Source organism: Trichosurus vulpecula, chromosome X (genome assembly GCF_011100635.1).
Source record: "Trichosurus vulpecula isolate mTriVul1 chromosome X, mTriVul1.pri, whole genome shotgun sequence".
In the NCBI taxonomy this organism is placed as follows: Eukaryota; Metazoa; Chordata; class Mammalia; order Diprotodontia; family Phalangeridae; genus Trichosurus; species Trichosurus vulpecula.
In genome coordinates, this window is record NC_050582.1 from 1,590,416 (window position 1) to 1,608,326 (window position 17,911).

The 17,911-nt window shown below is 41.9% G+C and overlaps 1 protein-coding gene across 1 annotated transcript in view; it reads left to right on the top strand.

The window, feature by feature from the left end:
* The window catches only part of KIF4A (kinesin family member 4A), a gene marked incomplete at its 3' end in the record, with an annotated part of 74,222 nt that extends 56,682 nt beyond the window's left edge, over positions 1 to 17,540 (top strand). Inside the window, 4 exon segments of the mRNA XM_036740086.1 lie at positions 10,982 to 11,076; positions 14,317 to 14,446; positions 17,033 to 17,203; positions 17,433 to 17,540. Coding sequence (XP_036595981.1) covers positions 10,982 to 11,076; positions 14,317 to 14,446; positions 17,033 to 17,203; positions 17,433 to 17,540 — 504 coding nt within the window.
* Positions 17,541 to 17,911: the final 371 nt, after the last annotated feature.

The window sequence follows — 17,911 nt, forward strand, 5'->3', positions numbered from 1 at the left end:
GGTTGAGAAGTCTCGTAACTGCCGCAGCTCACTGAATCAGGGCGCTAGGGCCCCCTCCGCCCGGCTTCTGGTCTGGATGGTCCACGCCGCTCAGGCTGGGCTCTGCTCCACTCCGTTCCCAGCTCCCAGCTCCGAGCTCCGTGTGGGATAGACCTCACCCAGAGACCATCCAGGCTGTCCTGGGCTGGAGCCCTGCTTCCCTCTGCTGTTTTGTGGGTTCTGCCATTCTAGAATTGGTTCAGAGCCATTTTTTATAAGTTTTTGGAGGGTCTCAGTACGGAGCTCACACTATTCCCTGCTTACCAGCTGCCATCTTGGCTCCGCCCCCCATCTTTTGTCTGCTTGTACCTTTTTGAAGCTAACTTTGGTGACAGCAACATAATTGGTGTGCCTATCTTTCCACAACCCTTCCAACACTGACTTGTCAATTTTTGCCATTTTTACCAATTTTCAGGGTGTGAGGTGAAATTTCAGGGTTATTTTGGTTCTGCTTAACATTTTTATCAGTGATTTGGATAAAAGGATGGGTGGCATCATTCTTAGCTTTCTGCTGTCTGCAAGTTTAGGAGGGATAGTAAATGCACTGGATAACAAAATCAGTATCCAGAAAGATGTTAGAAGCTAGATGGTATAGTGGATATCAATGGACCTGAAGTCAGGAAGACCTGAGTTCAAATGTGGCCTCAGGTATTTACTACCTGTGTGAACCTGGACAATTCATTTAGCTTCTGTTTGCCTCGGTTTCCTAAACCCCACAAAATGGGAGTGATAGTAGTACCTACCTCCTGGGGTTGTTGTAAGGATCTAACGAAATACTATTTGTAAAGTAGTAGTTAGTAGTTGTTAGTAGTAGTAGTATTCGTTGTTAAATTGGGCTCAGTCAAGTAAGGTGAAATTAGAGGGATAAATGTGAATTCTTACAGTTAAGTTTAAGAAATCAGCTTCAGGGGCGGAGCCAAGATGGCAGCTGGAAAGCAGGGACTTGCTTAAGCTCTGCCCCAAATCCCTCCAAACACCTGTAAAAAATGGCTCTGAACAAATTCTAGAGCTGCGGAACCCACAAAATAGCAGAGGGAAACAGGTCTCCAGCCCAGGAGAGCCTGGATGGTCGCGAGAAAGGGTCTATCGCACGGTGCTGGGAGAGGAGCGCAGCCCGGCGTGGGCCGCGCCAGTTCAGACCAGACCCGGAGTCAGCGAGCCAGAACAGGCCTTGGGGCCATGAATCACTGAGATGTGGCAGTTACCAGACTTCTCAACCAACAAACGCCAAAGAGAAGGTTAGAGGGAAACTGCAGGATCGAGTTCAGAGCGGGTCCAGACCACCAGCCCTGGGGGTGGCGGAGGTGGTGCAGTGGTGGCAGTGGCAGCAGCAACAGCAGGAAGCTCCTGAGGCTGCTTCAAGAGCTACAGCATCAGCTGCTTCCCGAGTCCCTGGCTCACTTGGTGGGAGGAATCTAGCAGCGAATCAGAGCGGGAGTGCAAGGGCCGCTTTGTGGGCACAAAGGCAGATTCTCTTGCTGTGCCCTGCTTGGATCTGTGTTGCGGTCCTGGTTGGCGGTTCTTGGAGGAGGAGCACTGCAGTGACAGAGCCTGGGGTGACAGTGGAGTAGAAGTAGCTCTAAAAACAGCAGTGCTTAGACCCTAAAGCTTGGGACAAAGTACTCTCTACAAGCAGTCATATCCTGACAAAAAGCTCAAGGGTCAAGTAGTTGGCTGGGAACATGAACAGGCAGCAAAAATGAACCCAGGCTCAAACTCTAGATTCCTTTTTTGGTGACAAAGAAGATCTAAACATACAGCCAGAAGAAGTCAACAAAGTCAAAGAGCCTATATCAAAAGCCTCCAAGAAAAATATGAATTGGTCTCAGGCCATGGAAGAGCTCAAAAAGGATTTGGAAAAGCAAGTAAAAGAAGTAGAGGAAAAATTGGGAAGAGAAATGAGAGTAATGCAAGAAAACCATGAAAAACAAGATAATGACTTGCTAAAGGAGACCCCCCAAAAATACTGAAGAAAATAACACCTTAAAGAATAGATTAACCCAGATGGCAAAAGAGCTGCAAAAAGCCAATGAGGAGAAGAATGCCTTGAAAGGCATAATTAGCCAAATGGAAAAGGAGGTCCAAAAGACCACTGAAGAAAATACTACCTTAAAAATTAGACTGGAGCAAGTGAAAGCTAGTGACTTTATGAGAAGTCAAGATATTATAAAACAGAACCAAAAGAATGAAAAAATGGAAGACAATGTGAAATATCACATTGGAAAAACCACTGACCTGGAGAATAGGTCCAGGAGAGATAATTTTAAAATTATCGGACTACCTGAAAGCCATGATCAAAAAAAGAGCCTAGGCATCATCTTTCAAGAAATTATCAAAGAGAACTGCCCTGATATTCTAGAACCAGAGGGTAAAATAGAAATTGAAAGAATCCACCAATCACCTCTTGAAAAAGATCCCAAAAAGAAAACTCCTAGGAATATTGTTGCCAAATTCCAAGGTTTCCAGGTCAAGGATAAAATACTGTAAGCAGCCAGAAAGAAACAATTTGAATATTGTGGAAACACAATCAGAATAATACAAGATCTAGCAGCTTCTACATTAAGGGATCGAAGGGCTTGGAATATGATATTCCAGAGGTCAAAGGAGCTAGGATTAAAACCAAGAATCACCTACCCAGCAAAACTGAGTATCATGCTCCAAGGCAAAATATGGACTTTCATTAAAATAGAGGACTTTCAAGCTTTCTCAGTGAAAAGACCAGAGCTAAATAGAAAATTTGACTTTCGAACACAAGAATCAAGAGAAGCATGAAAAGGTGAACAAGAAAGAGAAATCATAAGGGACTTACTAAAGTTGAACTGTTGTGTTTACATTCCTATATGGAAAGATGATGTGTGTAATTCATGAGACCTTTCTCAGTATTAGGGGAGTTGAAGGGAATATAGACAGAGGGCACAGGGTGAGTTGAATATGAAGGGATGATAATAAAAAAATGAAATAAATTTAAGGGGTAAGAGAGGAATATATTGAGAGAAGGAGAAAGAGATAGCATGGGGTAAATTATCTCACATAAAAGTGGCAAGAAAAAGCAGTTCTGTTGAAGGGAAGAGGGGGCAGATGAGGGGGAATGAGTGAATCTTACTCTCATCAGATTCAACTTGAGAAGGGAGTAACATACACACTCAATTGGATATCTTGCTCCACAGGAAAGTAAGGGGAAGAGGATAAAAAGGGGGCATGATAGAAGGGAGGGCAGATAGGGGGAGGAGGTAATCAAAAGCAAACACCTTTGAAAAAGGGACAGGGTCAAGGGAGAAAATTGAATAAAGGGGGACAGGATAGGATGGAAGGAAATAGAGTTAGCCTTTCACAACATGAGTATTATGGAAGTGTTTTACATAATACATGTGTGGCCTATGTTGAATTGCTTGCCTTTCTAGGGAGGGAGGGTGGGTGGAAAGGGAAGAGGGGAGAGAATTTGGAACTCAAAAATTTTAGAAGCAGATGCTTTAAAAAAAAAAAAAAGTGGTTTTTTGCATACAACTGGGAAACAAGATGTATAGGGAATGGGACATAGAAATCTATCCTGCCCTACAAGAAAGTAAGAGGATGGGGGTGGGGGAGTGGGGTGAAAGAAGGGAGGGCTGACTGGGGAACGAGGCAACCAGAATATATTTCATCTTGGAATGGGGGGGAGGGTAGAAATGGGGAGAAAATTTGTAACTCAAAATCTTGTGGAAATCAATGTTGAAAACTAAAATATTAAATAAAAATGATAAAATAAAAAATTGGAAATTTTGGGGAAAAATCAGCTTCAGCAGGGAAGGACAAAAATGAGAAATGATGACAAAAGGCATGCATTAAAAATTTGTTTTAATGCAAATTAAAATGACTCTAAGGTACCACCTGCCACCTCTCAGAAATGACAAATGCTGGGAGAGGATGAGGGGAAAATAGGTACACTGACGAGCTGTTGGTGGAGTAGGGAACTCATCCAACCATTCCAATTTGGAACTGTGCCCAAAGGGCTATAAAACCAGGCGTGCCCTTTGATCCAGCAACACCACTACTAATTCTGTATCCAAAGAGATAAAGGGAAAGGGCCTATTTGTGTCCAAAGCTCTTTTTGTGGTGGCAAAGAATTGGGAAGCAAGGGGATGCTTGTCCATTGGGGAATAACTGAACAAGCTGTGGCAGACAATTGTTGTGCTATAAGGAATGACAAAGGGAGTTGGTTTCAGAAAAACCATGGCAAGAGTTATATGAACTGATGGAAAGTGAAGTGAGAAGAACCAGGAGATCATTGTGCATAGTAACAGCAATGTTGTAACGATCACCTATAAAAGACTTGGCTCCTCTGATCAATACAATGATCTAAGATAGTTCCAAAGGACTCATGCTAAAAAAATGTGATCCACCTCCAGAGAGAGAACTGATGAACTCTAAGTGCAGATTGAAGTAGAATTTTCTCACTTTCATTATTTTTCTTGCTTTTTTTGAAATTTGGCTAATAGGGAATATGTTTGCATGATTTCACATATAGAATTGGTACCATATTGCTTGCCTTTTCTGTGGGTGGGAGAGAAGGAGAGAATTTGGAACTTAAAATTTAAAAAGAAAAGAATGCTAAAAAATAAATAACATTAAAAAATGAAGAATTGTTTTAAAAAGAAAGCTTCATAAAATGAGGAAGTCATAGTTAAACTGGCAGTTCATATGGAAAAGATCTGGGGATTTTACCAAACTGTAAGCTGAGTATGAGGCAGTGTGGTAATAGCAACAACACCCAAATCGAATGTGATTTGGGGGCTGCATTGAGAAGCATTGCTCTCAGGAATAAGGAAGTGATGGTCCCGTTGTACTCTGTTTTGGTAAGTCCTCTTCTGGAGTATTACACTCAGTTCTATGCATCACATTTTAAAACGGAGATTTCTAAGCTGGAGAGACCTCCAAAGGAGAGGCAGCCAGGTTGGTGAAAGGCTTTGAGTTATTGTCATAGGAGGATCAGTCAAAAGAGTTGGGGATGGTTGGCCTGGAGAAGCAAAGGCTCAGAGGGAACATATTCAGTTTTCATGCATTTGAGATGATGTTTTAGAGGAAGGATTAGGCTTGTTTTGCTTGGCCCCAGAGGAGTGATGGGTGGAAGTTGCAAAGACCTAAATTTAATTTTGATATAAGAATAAACTTCCTGACAGCTATAGCCATTCAAAACTGTAATGGGCTATCTGGGGAGGCAGTGGCACTCCCTTACAAGAGGTCTCTATGCAAAGGCTAGATAATCACTTTGGGAGGCTGTCGTAGTAAAAATTCTTTTTCAGATATAGATTGGGATAATTGGTTGCTAAGGACCCTTCCAACTGAAATTCTCTAAAACCTAGATAAGGAACTATGGTACTCTGGGGGTATCTGACCTAATGGTGCTCCATAAATGTTTTAACATAGATTTCTTTTAATAAAACATTGTCATAAACTTAATACTCAACACCAATGCCAAATAAATTTGCTTTTTAATTATTTGTATTTAAAGTAATTCATTTCAGTGCATAAGATAATTGAACTTTTCAGTCATTCATTAGAAGTCTCAGGCTTCTTTGTTCATTAATGTTCTTTTTCTTATATGGTTGTAGTCAGTCTGTACTTTGTTCTTCTGGTTTTGCATTATTTAACAAAGGCTTTCCACATTTCTACATGGATTTTGTGTTTGTATATTTTCCTTATGTTATTGTATTCTCCACATTAATGTCTCATAATCTATTTTACTATTCCTCTATTTGGACGTTAGGTTGCTTTCCTTTTCTTGTAATTACAGATAATGCTGCTATGAAAACTCAAAGAGAGAACTCTTATTTCGTTTTAGATAGTATTTTCAGGGTATGTTCCCAGCCATGGAATTATTAGGTCAAAGGGTATGGTTATTTTTTGTAACTTCTTCTGCACAATGCCAGATTGCTCTCCAAAACAAAATTCTACAAGTTTGTAATTCTCTCAGCAGTGAATTCCATTGTCCATTTCTCCACAGCCATGCCGGTGGTTTTGGTGCCTTTAATTATTTTTGCTTTTCTGGTGGGAGGGAAGTGGTGCCTTAAAGCTGCCTTAATGTGCATCTCTTTCATTATTAGTGATGTTGAGCTTTAGGGGGTTTTTTATTTAGTTTTTTTTCAAATCTATTTTCTCCCCTTCCCCCACTGTGGAAAAAGAAAGAAAGAAAGAAAATCAAAATGAATTCCTGAATTGGCCATGTCCGGAAACTGCATTTCAGTCCATCACCTCTCTGTCAGGAGATAGGAAGCATGTTTCACCATCAGTCCTCTGTAATCGTAGTTGGTCATTTCATGAATCACAATTCTTCAATCTTTCCAAGTTGTTTGTCTTTACAGTGCTGCTGTGATAGTAAGAAATTGTTCTCCTGGTTATGCTCATTTCACTCTCCATCAATTCACACAAGCGTTCCTGGGTTTCTCTGAAACCGGCCCCTTCGTCATCTCTTACAGCCCAGTAGTATTCCATTAGAATTAGATTCATATATCAGAATTTATTCCATTGCCCAACTGTTGGGTACCCCCTTCGTTTCCAGTTCTTTGTGAACCCAAAAAGAGCTGTCAAGACTTTTCTACAAAGGGTATACACAATTTAGGATTGGGGGGAGGAGGGGGATAGTTTCAAATTGCTTTCCAGAATAGCTACACCAATTCACAGGTCCACTACCTCTGCAACATGGCATTTTCCCTTTTTGTTGACTGCTAATCTAATGGGATTGAGGGGGGACCTCAGATTTGCTTTAATTTACATTTCCCTAATTAATGATTCAGAGCATTTTTCTATGGCTATCAATAATTTGAATTTCTTCCTTAGAAAACTGTATCCTATAACCAGTTACTAAATAGAGAATTGTTGCTATAAATTCAAATCAGTTCCTGTATATTAAAAATTGAGATCTTTATCAGACAAACCTGCTGCAAATATTTTTTTCCAAAATATCCATTTCCTTTCTAATTTTAAGTGTGTTGGTTTTGTTTGTGCAAAAACTGTTTTAATTTTGTGTAATGAAAAAACTCCATTTTCTGTTCTGTGCTGTTTTCTGTCCCTTGTTTGATCATGAACCCCTTCCCTATCCATAGATCTGAAAGGTAATTTTTCCTTGCTCTGCTAATTTGTTTATGTTGCTCATGTATCCATTTGGAGCTTATTTTGGTATAAGGTGTGAGATACAGAGCTGCTATACCTAGTTCTGCTAGGGTCTTGTCCATTTTTCTGAGCAGCTGTTTGGTTTTTGTTTCGTTTTTGTAATAGTGAGCTCTTACCCCAGTAGCTGGAGTCTTTGGGTTGCTCAAACCAGGCTACTGTGCTTGTTCACTTCTGTGTGTTTTCTTGTGAATCGTTCTCCAATTGACCTCTCTATTTCTTAACGAATTCCAAATCATTTTGATGATTTCTGCTCCATAGTATGGGTTTTTATTTGGTACTGACTTCCAGAATCTCCTTCCTTCTCATTTTTTTTCATTATTTCCTTTAAGAGTCCTGGCTTTTTTTTCTTCCAGATGAATCTTCTTATTTTTTCTAACTCTAGAAAGTAATCTTTTGGTAGTTTGATTGGCACGATCCTAAATAAGCAAATTAATTTAGGTAGTATTGTCATTTGATTATGTTGATTTGGTTAGCCTATCCGTGAGGAATATTTCATCAATTATTTAGTTCTTTATTACAAAAAATGTTTTGTAGTTGTATTCAGATGGTTCCCGTGTGTGCCTTGGCAGGTAGACCCCCATGTATTTTATATATTCCGTAGTTATTTAGATGAAATTTCTCTTTCTATCTGTTCCTGCTGGGTTTTGTTGGTAATATGCAGAAATGTCAATTTATGTAGATTTGTTTTGTATCCTGCACCTTGGTTTTAAATTATTTGATTTTTAGTTGATTCTCTAGGGTTCTTCAAGTAAACCGTCGTCTTGGCAAAAAGGGATCTTTTTTTTGCCTATGCTTATTCCTTCACTTGCTGTTTCCTTATTTGTTAGTGCTACATCAAATAGCGGCACCAATAATGATCTCTTTGGCTATTCATTTTAGATAGGCACTGTTTATCATATTAAGAAAAGGCCCATTTATCCCTGTGGGTTTGGGTTTTTTGGATCGTGTCCAAAGCCTTTTCCACAACTATCGATATCGCCATGCGACGTTTGTTGTTCCTGTTATCAAATATGTTTGATTATGTTGCTAGTTTGCCTGCAATCCTGGCTATAAATCCAACCTGGTTAGAGTGTATAATCTTTCTTGACATATTGCTATAATCTCTTTGTTAACATTAAAAAGTTTTACACTGGTATTGATTAGGGATATTAATTAGTCTATAGTTTTCTTTCCCCATGTTGATTCTCCCTTGTTTAGATATCAGGACCATGTTTGTTTCATAGAAGGATTTTGGTAGGACCCCTTCTTTTGCTATTTCTCAAACTGCTTATGTACTATTAGAATTAATTTTTGTTTGAATATTTGATAGAATTCATTTGTAAATGTATCTAGTTCTAATATTTCTTTCTTTGGGAGTTCATTTATGATTTGTTCAATTTTTTTCCAAAATTTGGGTTAAGGCATTTCTTTCTTTACTACCATTTTCTATCTCTTCTGTTAATCTAAGCAATTTTGCAAATATTCATCCTTTTTCTGTTGTCAGTTTTATTGATATAATTTGGGCAATATAGTTTCTACTAATTTCTTCTATTCATTTGCTGTGAATTCACCTTTTTCATTTTCATACTGATAACTTGATTTTCCTCTCCCTTTTGTTTAAAAGTCAAATTACCCAATCTATTTTAGTGATTTTTTTTAACAGCTCCTAGCTTTATTAAATCAATATTTGCTTTTTGTCTTTCAATTTTGTTACTCTCTTATTTTGGAGTTTAATTAAAGGGTTTTAATTTCTTGATTTTTCTAGTTTCAAGTAATATTTCAAGTAAATTGTTAACAACTTGTGCTTCCTCTTTTGAAAATTCTTCGTATCCTTTGACCATTTATCTTATGTGTCCTAGGAGCGGTCTTCCTAAATTTTTAACAGTTCCTTATATATTTTATACGTTCATATTTGTTCTCTAAAAATTGTATTTCTTCAGTCTAAAACTGTCTCCAGGTTTTCCCCTTAGGACAGTGAGAAGAACCAAAATAAAGGCCTTCCTTTGAAATGGTTTGCCAGATTTAATTCTTCTCTAGATAAGATAGCCTTCCCACCCACTGCTGGTGTTTGATTCCACCACTTACCCTAAGGCAGTGTTCTCTTGAATTAAAAGTTAAGATTTTGCTCACTGGAAGGAATTTTTTTTCAGTCCTTGAAGAAAGTCCTTGGGGGGAGGGCACTGAGTAGTTCTGGAATGTTAAGCCCAAACTGTATTTGAATATATTATGCTCTTTTCTTGTTTAGGATTCTCATAAGCATCTTGGAGTCAAGGGTCAGATTGAAAGGCATGGGGGAAGTATGCCAATTTCTACCACCTTTCTCTCCAAACTAGAAATGGCTTAGATATAGATTAATAATAAATTAAATAAAATCTCTTCTGGCAATTGAGCCTAAGTCAAAGACTACACTATTAGTATTTAAAAAAAAAAACCCCAGGAGCCAACATAATATGTAGTGGAAAAGTATTCCCACCAAAAATGAGTCTCAAACAAGGATGCCTATTTTCCCTGCTTTTATTTGACATGTATTCAAACTGCAAGAAGACAAGAAACAATTATTAGACAAATCAACATTAGAAGTGAAGAGGTCAAAATATTATTTGCTGTTGACATGAGAGCATATCTAGAAAATCCGTTTGTCTCCAAAAACTTAATGGAGGCAATAAATGAATTCTGCAAGGTTGAAGGATACAAGATTAACCCACAATAAGATAATCTTTTACATTCTTAATTACTAGCAACATTTGGGGGGGGTGTGGTTCTGGTCTGGCTTTATTAGAAGGAGCTTAAGAACTGGGTGAGGCTGTAATGGCAGAAGTGGGCTGGAGAAGGTTTAAATGGGGCTAACTAAGGTGGAGGGGAAGTGGAGGGGGTTCCTTCAATGCTAAGGCAGGGGAGGAGAGGCAGGATGGGGTCTGGACTCAAAGTGGGGGTACAAGGCAGAAAGCCAGCAGGAGAGGGCTCAGAAAAGAGCTTCCCAGGAAGTGTGAGCTTCCATCAGGGCCTGTTTCAGTTGCTCGTAGGTGACAAACATCACTACATTCCAGGAGTCCAAGCGGAGGGAGGAAGGCATGGGGTCCCTCCTTCTGAAGCATGGTGAGGGCTCAGAGGCCAGCACTGGCATACTGACCCACGGCAGAGTTCATGTATCTCGTCTTGACCACATCCACAGGGGAAGCAATGATGGTGGTGCAGAAGCCATCCCCAAAGGCTGATGTGAAGTGGCATGGAAGGTCATCATTCATGAGATGGGCCTTCAGGAGGGCATCTTTGATGAGATCATAGGTCACCAGCTCAGCACAGTTACTAGCAACTTAAAACTGTAAACAAGAAGCCCCATTTACAGCAACAAATGGCCATTATTTGGGTATTAACCTACCTATGACACATGGGAACAATCATAAAACTATAATGACTGAAATAAAGGAAAAGTCTAAATTAGAGAAATGCTCAAGGCTCATGAGTAAGTCATATTAATGAAGTAAAAATGACAGATACTCTCCAAATCAATTTGTATGCCAACCAAAATACCAAGGGAATTCTTTATAGAAGACTCCTGGGGGTCTGACTGGGCGGAGCTAAAGGTCAAGATGGTCTTCACTCCAAATTTTAAAATGTATTACAAAGCAGTTATCAAAACAATCTGGAAGATGAAGAAAAAGTCAAGAAATAGATAATAAAATAGCGCTTACATAGCACTTTGAAGTTAGCAAAGTGCTTTACATTTGTTGACCCATTTGATCGATGAAATGCAATAAATGAGCAAGACAGTGTTTCTTTGTTACTTCTCCCTTAACCTCTCACTCTTTCGCTACAGAGACGGACATATTTACTTGCTGATCTGCAAAATTGTGCATCAGATGATTCTGTCCCAAAACAGATAGAGAGCCTGGAGACTGAGATGGAGCTCAGGTAAGAAGATTGTCCCTAAAATACTGGAAAAACTCATAATTGATTTCAAATTGGAAACTGACTGGTTGTTGTCCACTTTCAAAGAGGACCAAAATGACCTAGAGTCAAGTTTCACTGTGTCCGACTATGACTAATCAGACCAATACAAGCTCGAAATGTTCTACCACAGGTCAGGCACAAATAGTGTGTGTGAATATTTGGGGCGGATTCTGTAAATTTGCACATCCTATGTTTCCTTTGAGCTGTTTCAGTTCCGCTTTGCTCATAGAGCACAGCACCTTCTCTGATGTGGGCATGCCATGCTGAGTGGTCCTATGCCAGTGTCTCCCATGTCACACAATCAATTCCAAAGTTCTTCAGAGAGACCTTGAGAGTGTCCTTGTATTGCTTCTTCTGACCACCATGTAAATGCTTGCCCTGTGTGAGTTCTCCATAAAGTAGTCTTTTTGGCAGGCGGTATGTTTTGCATTTGAACAACGTGGCCAGCCCATCAGAGTTGCACTCTCTGAAGCAGAGTTTGAATGCTTGGCAGTTTAGTTCGAGTAAGGCTCTCAGTGTCTGGTACCTTATCCTGCCAGGTGATCTTCAGAATGTTCCTAAGACAATTCAAATGGAAGCGATTCAGTTTCCTGGCGTGGCGCTGGTAGACTGTCCAGGCTTCACAGGCATACAACAGTGAGGTCAGCACAATGGCTCTGTAGACCTTCAGTCTGGTAGTCAGTCTAATACCTCTTCTCTCCCACACTTTCCTTTGGAGCCTCCCAAACATTGAGCTAGCTCTGGCATTGTGTGCATCAACCTCATTATCAGTGTGTTCATTCCTGGAAAGTACACTACCAAGGTAAGTGAACTTATCCACAGCATTCAAAACTTCTCCATTTGCTGTAACTGATGGTTCCACGTGTGGATGGTGTGGTGGTGGCTGATGGAGCACCTGTGTTATCTTGGTGTTAATTGTTAGGCCAAAATCAGCACAAGCAGCAGAGAAGTGATCCATACTTTGTTGCATCTCAGCTTCAGAGGCTGCATTAAGTACACAATCATCTGCAAACAGAAAATCATGCACCAGCACTCCCTCCACTTTGGTCTTGCCTTGTGGCCTTTTCAAGTTGAAGAGCAGACCATCAGGGCAGTAGCTGACCTTGATGTCATGAGCATTTGACGACGTGGCTGAAAACATCACATTCAAAAGCATGGGAACAAGCACACAGCCTTGTTTCGCTCCATTGGTGACTGGGGAAGCATGAGAGCGTTGCCCATTATCCAGAACCTGGGCGAGCATGCTGTCGTGAAATTGACGTACAATGCCGATGAAACTTCCAAACTAGATTTCTTCCGGCTGGACAGAATTAATATGTAAAGGTGGAAGATCATGGCCTCTCTGAAATGTAGAGCTGGTTCGACGACAACAACAACAGCCTAAGTCTTTGAGAATGATTTAAAGAAGTGAGGGTAAAATTCTCCAGAACCCGATATTGGATGGGACCTTTAAAGATGATGTCATCCAACCTTTTCTTTTATAGAGAAATAAACAGAGCAGAAGTTACTTGTCCAAGGTTACATAGCAAGTTAGTGATTGAGCCAAGACTCGAACCTAAGTCTTCTAGGCTAGTGTTGTATGCCATGTGTCGTATGCTGTCACATTAGCTAGAAACCTGGAAGAATTTCAATGGTAATCTTTTTGATTTGCTTTGGATCCTAGACTTTTCAAGCTAAAAGGGACAATATCTAACATGTAGCAGTGCCCGCTGTTTCTTAGTCTTGGAATGCATTTACAAATCATAGATATTTGAGTGCCTGGTTTTCCCAGAGCATTGAGTATGAGGAGAGCAAGAAGAATAGATGCATAGGACTTGCTCTCAAGTATAAGGTGTGTCTGAGTAGATTGGTGACGGAACTGGACAGGGTGTGCCAAGCAGAGAGTGAAGAGAATCTGTTTAAGCCGAGATGGCTTCCTGACAAAGTTCAGAGAAGATGGAAGAGAGGAGGGAAATCCAACAAAAGGCAGAGTCATGAACACCACTTCTTTGATCCTGGGTCCAAGTAATTGGGAGGAGTTAGATTTTCTGTCTGGTGCCCTTTATGTAGAGTGTTTACTAATGGTTGCATGTACAATCCTCAATATTGCTTTCTAAGTATAGAGATGATGTCTTTTCTTTCTTTGTATCCCCTACAGGATTTAACTAGCCTCACTGAGTACTTAGTTCATTGGCAGATTATGGAAGGACCAGAGAATTAGTGCACTTCCTCCTCTCCTGATGGCACAGTTCTCAAAAGAAGTCAGCCACTGAGCTAATTGGAAAAGGGTTCAGCCACATTTATCCCAAAAACTCTTGGGATCATTACCAAGGCTTTGACTTGGGGGGTGGGGGCAAGAGGCCCTAAGGATTTAAGGCTGTAAAGACCCTTAGAAATTGTCTAGTCCAGGGGTAGCTAGGTGGCAAACTGGATAGAGCACAGACCCTGGAGTCAGGAGGACCTGAGTTCAAATACGGCCTCAGACACTTGACACATGTACTAGCTGTGTCACCTTGGGCAAGTCACTTAACCCCAATTGCCCTGCCAAAAAGCAAGAAAACAAACAAACAAACTTCTAATCCAGCCCCAGAGGAAGAAATCAGCACCTAGAGAGGGCAAATTAGCACAAGGGGCCGCACAGCCTAGTGAGTTCCAGAAATCACATCTCTGCTTCCAAATTCAGTTCTTGTGGCACTGTTGGGCCTTGTGATGCCTCAGACTGGCCTCCAGTCACATAAGCCTAGGCTAACACGGGGATGCTTAGGACAAGCTATTAAATCAAAGGCTCTTTCAGATCTCTCATCCAAGCCTTGTGTGCTTGTTAGTCCAAGTTTATAGAGAGAGATAAAGTCCCATTTATTACAAAAAGAATCTGTTGTAATGAGCCTTTATCTATAATCTATACCCAGATATATAATACACATCTTTAATTTAAGTCTCCTCAGGGCTCATAGGTTCACAGAGCTGAAAGGAGTCTTAGACTCCCTTAGAGATCAAGTCCATTCATCCCCATTTTACAGATGAGGAAACTGAGGATAAGAGGTTCAGTGACTTGGCCAGTGGTCACACACCTAGTCTGTCTGAAGCAGGATTTGAACCCAGGTCTTCCAGACTTAAGATCCGGTGCCCTTTCCACTATGCCAGGCTGCCTGCCTGAGTTCTCTTCTTCTTAGTCTTTAGGCAGTTGCCTAGCAGTGAATGGCATTGTTTCTTTTCCTGAAGGAGTGCCCAAATTGCTGATCTACAGCAGAAATTGCTGGATGCAGACAATGAAGATAGGACAAAGCACTGCTGGGAGAGTGTCGCCACCATCCTGGAGGCAAAGTGTGCTCTCAAGTACTTGGTAGGAGAGGTGAGCGGCAACGGTTACTGGGAGGTGAGGGTGTGGCCACGAGGATGGGCCCGACCAATCAGATTGGCAGTCAAGGGAAAGCCTGCCGTGAGGAAGTATGGGAAAGATGCCATGGACTAGACTCAGAGGACAATGTCAGTAGCATATTTGGGCCTTTTGTGGAGGGGTTGTAGGATCAAGGATAGGCTTTTTAAAAAAATGTTTTTAAGGAAAGAAGTTAGATTACTAGACTGAGGAAGAAATGGCCAAGGATGGACTCCCCTGGTGCACAGTAGTGGGGGACCTGTGGCCTCAAAGTCTAAGGGAAATTATAATCGCCAAATTGCATTTGGACTGTGGTCCAAACAGGAGATAGAAGCTAAAAGCCAGCCAGTCTATATGTGATCTCATCTCATCCCAGCAGATTTCCTCCACCGTCATCACCATTCTCTCCTTATGGGTTCCTTCCCTGTTGCCTACAAACACCTAAGTCTCCACCATCCTTCAAAAATACTAGATGCTACAATACAAAAATACTACCATGCCTGCCAGCTGTTGACCTATATTTCTCCTTACCTTCTCAGCTCTCTATACTTCTCTCAATTCTAAATACTCTGCAATCTGGCTTCCAGCCTCATCATTCTACTGCAACTACCCTCTTTAGTCATTTCTTAATCACCAAATCTAAAGCCCTCCTGTCTTTCCTCATCTTTCTTGACCTCTTGGCAGCTGGCCACTGTTGACTGCCTTCTCCTCTCTTGGGTCTTCTCTTTCCTGTCTTTTGCCACTGATTGTATGTTTCTGGCCCCCCAGGCTCTGTCCTGAGCCTCCTCTTTTCACTCTGTGCTGGCTTTCTTAGTGATCTCATTAGTTCTGTACCTGTGATCCAGCCCTGGTCTCTCCCTGAGCTCTACTTCCAAATCACCAGCTGCCTGTTGGACATTTCGAGATGGACGTCCCTCAGGCACCTCAGACTCCTGAGTCTAAAACTGAACCCGCTATCTTTCCCCTCCCCCTTCCCACTAAGTACCCAAACCATCCTTTCTTCGGAGCTTCTGTCACTCTTGATGGCATTGATGGTCCTCCCAGTCTCGCAGGTTTGCAACCTGAGTGTTATCCTGGCTCCTTGACACTGCACAGCTAATTGGCTGCCAGATCCTAGGTTTCTCTCTATGACATCTCTCCTACATCCCCTGCAGTCTCCTTCCACAGCCACCTCCCCAGCTCAGGCCTTCCTTAGCTCTCAGCTGAACTACTGCTTAAGCAGCCCATTCAGTGTCCCGGCCTCCACCAGACGCCTAACTGCTTTTCCTAAAGTATAAATCTAACCTTTTCACCTCCCTACTCCGTAATCTCCAGAGGGCTACTCTTGCCTCCAGGATCTTTTGTTTGGCTAGCTCTTCACAAATTAGCCCCTTCCTGCATTCCCTATTCTCCTAAATCAGGGTGGGGAACTTTCAAGCCTCTAGGCCATATGTGGTCCTCTCAGTCCTCAAGTTTGGTCCTTTGACTGAATCCAAACTTCACAGAACAAACTGTCCAAGGGCCAGACTTGAGGACCTAGAGGGCCTCATGTGGCCTCGAGGCCGCAGGTTCCCCACCCCTACCCTAAATTCTACCCTTTCCATACACCCTACAGTGTGCCCATACTGGCTTCATTGCTATTCCTTGCACAGGCCACTCCATCTCTTTACCCCACGCCTGGAGTTCTCTTTCTTCCAACCTCTGGCTTTCTTTAAGACTCAGCCCAAGCACCCCCTCCCCCAGGAGACCTTCCTCAGTCCCTTCTGGGGTTACCTTGCCTCCTCTCTTTAGGTAGCTTGCGTATACCTGTCTGTACACAGAGTATGCACCTTGGCACCGACTAGCCCCCATGCCTGCCTTGCTCTTCCCTCCCAAACTTTTTGACTCCCTCTCTTCCTTTCAGACTCCACTCAAGTGCCAGCTTCTAAGGAAGCCATTCCTTTTTCTCCCATCATCTACTGATTGTTAGAATGTCAGCTCCTTGAGATCCAGGGATGTTTTTGCTTTTTCTTTGTATCCCCAGCCATTAAGCATAGTGCCTGGCAGTTAATCAGCTCTTAGTAAATGTTTATTTAGGATTGATTGGTTTGGGTTAATCAATTTAATCTCATGAAAGAATCTCGATGAATGCTATAAACATTTGCAATTCACAGTAGAGGCCCCGTAGGATTTAATGATATCCCTGAAGAAACATGTGTGGACCAGACCCACTTATGCAATCTTGGCCAACACATGCATGTTTTAACACGTGAGCTGAAGGGAGCATAGAGTGAGATGGGACACAGTCGAGCATGAGAGTTTGCCTTAACTTGTTGTGTGTCGGAGTTGTGGGAGGTGCTGTGCCCTATTTCTCTGGGCTGTTGGCTGTAGCCCTGCTTGGGGACACAAAGCAAAACTACAGCTCTCTAGAGGCTTCTCGAAGTCTTCAGATGTTTCAGTTGACAGTGCCCTAGCCAAGTTAATAGACTTAGCCTAAAAGATATCCATGCCCATTACTCATTTTAGAAAAATAGTGATTGCCCAGCCTAGCATGTAAGAAGTAGCAGTTCTCTGGATTCATTCATCTTCTTGTACTCCTTCTAGCTGGTCTCTTCTAAAGTACACATCAGCAAACTTGAAAGCAGCTTGAAACAGAGCAAGGACAACTGTTCTGACCTGCAAAAGATGCTCTTGGAGGAACAGAGTCATGCTGTGGAGAGGGAGAGTGAGCTACAGGAGGAGCAGATGAAGCTGGAACAGCAGCATCAGGAAAAGGTGAAATGGCTGCCTGGACACACCCTCCCCAGGAGCCCTAACTGTGCCTCAAAGGCCTGCTTCGGGGCCTGGTCCAGGATCATGCCTTTGCCTCTTGCCTGGAGCTAGTTCTCCTGATCCACTGTGAGATTGCCTAAATCAGCATTTGGGATCACCTCGAATTCCTTTATTTTTTGTGGGCACAACCCAAACCCACGAATGATTCACCATCCAATGTTTCTTTGTCCAGGTACTCTACCTTCTTAGCCAATTGCAGCAAAACCAAGCTATAGAGACACAGCTAGAAGAATCCAGCAGTGAACGGGAGCAGCAGATGCTTGACAGGCTGAAGTTTCAGGTACTATGAGAACGCAGCTGGCCTCTAGGCTGGGGCCCAACAGTCCCTGGGGGCTACAGGTTCATCACAGAATAAGATGGATGGGTTCTTTACTGTAGATGGCATAGTTGTAAGTAGGTACCATTTTGGAAGATCTCTCAGTAGTTTCTACTACCGCGTAGCTTATGTTTTTATGGACACAAGTTTGTTTTGATGAAAGACCAGGAAATACCCAAATCAACCCTTGGCAATGGAACACCTTCAAAACAGTGAAGTAAAACGGCTCCAGTGATTCCACCTGATAGAAACCAAACTAACTCTTCCTATGCTTGTCACTTGATTTTGTACACGCTGCCCCTCATGCATAGCATGCATTCCCTTCTTACCTCTGC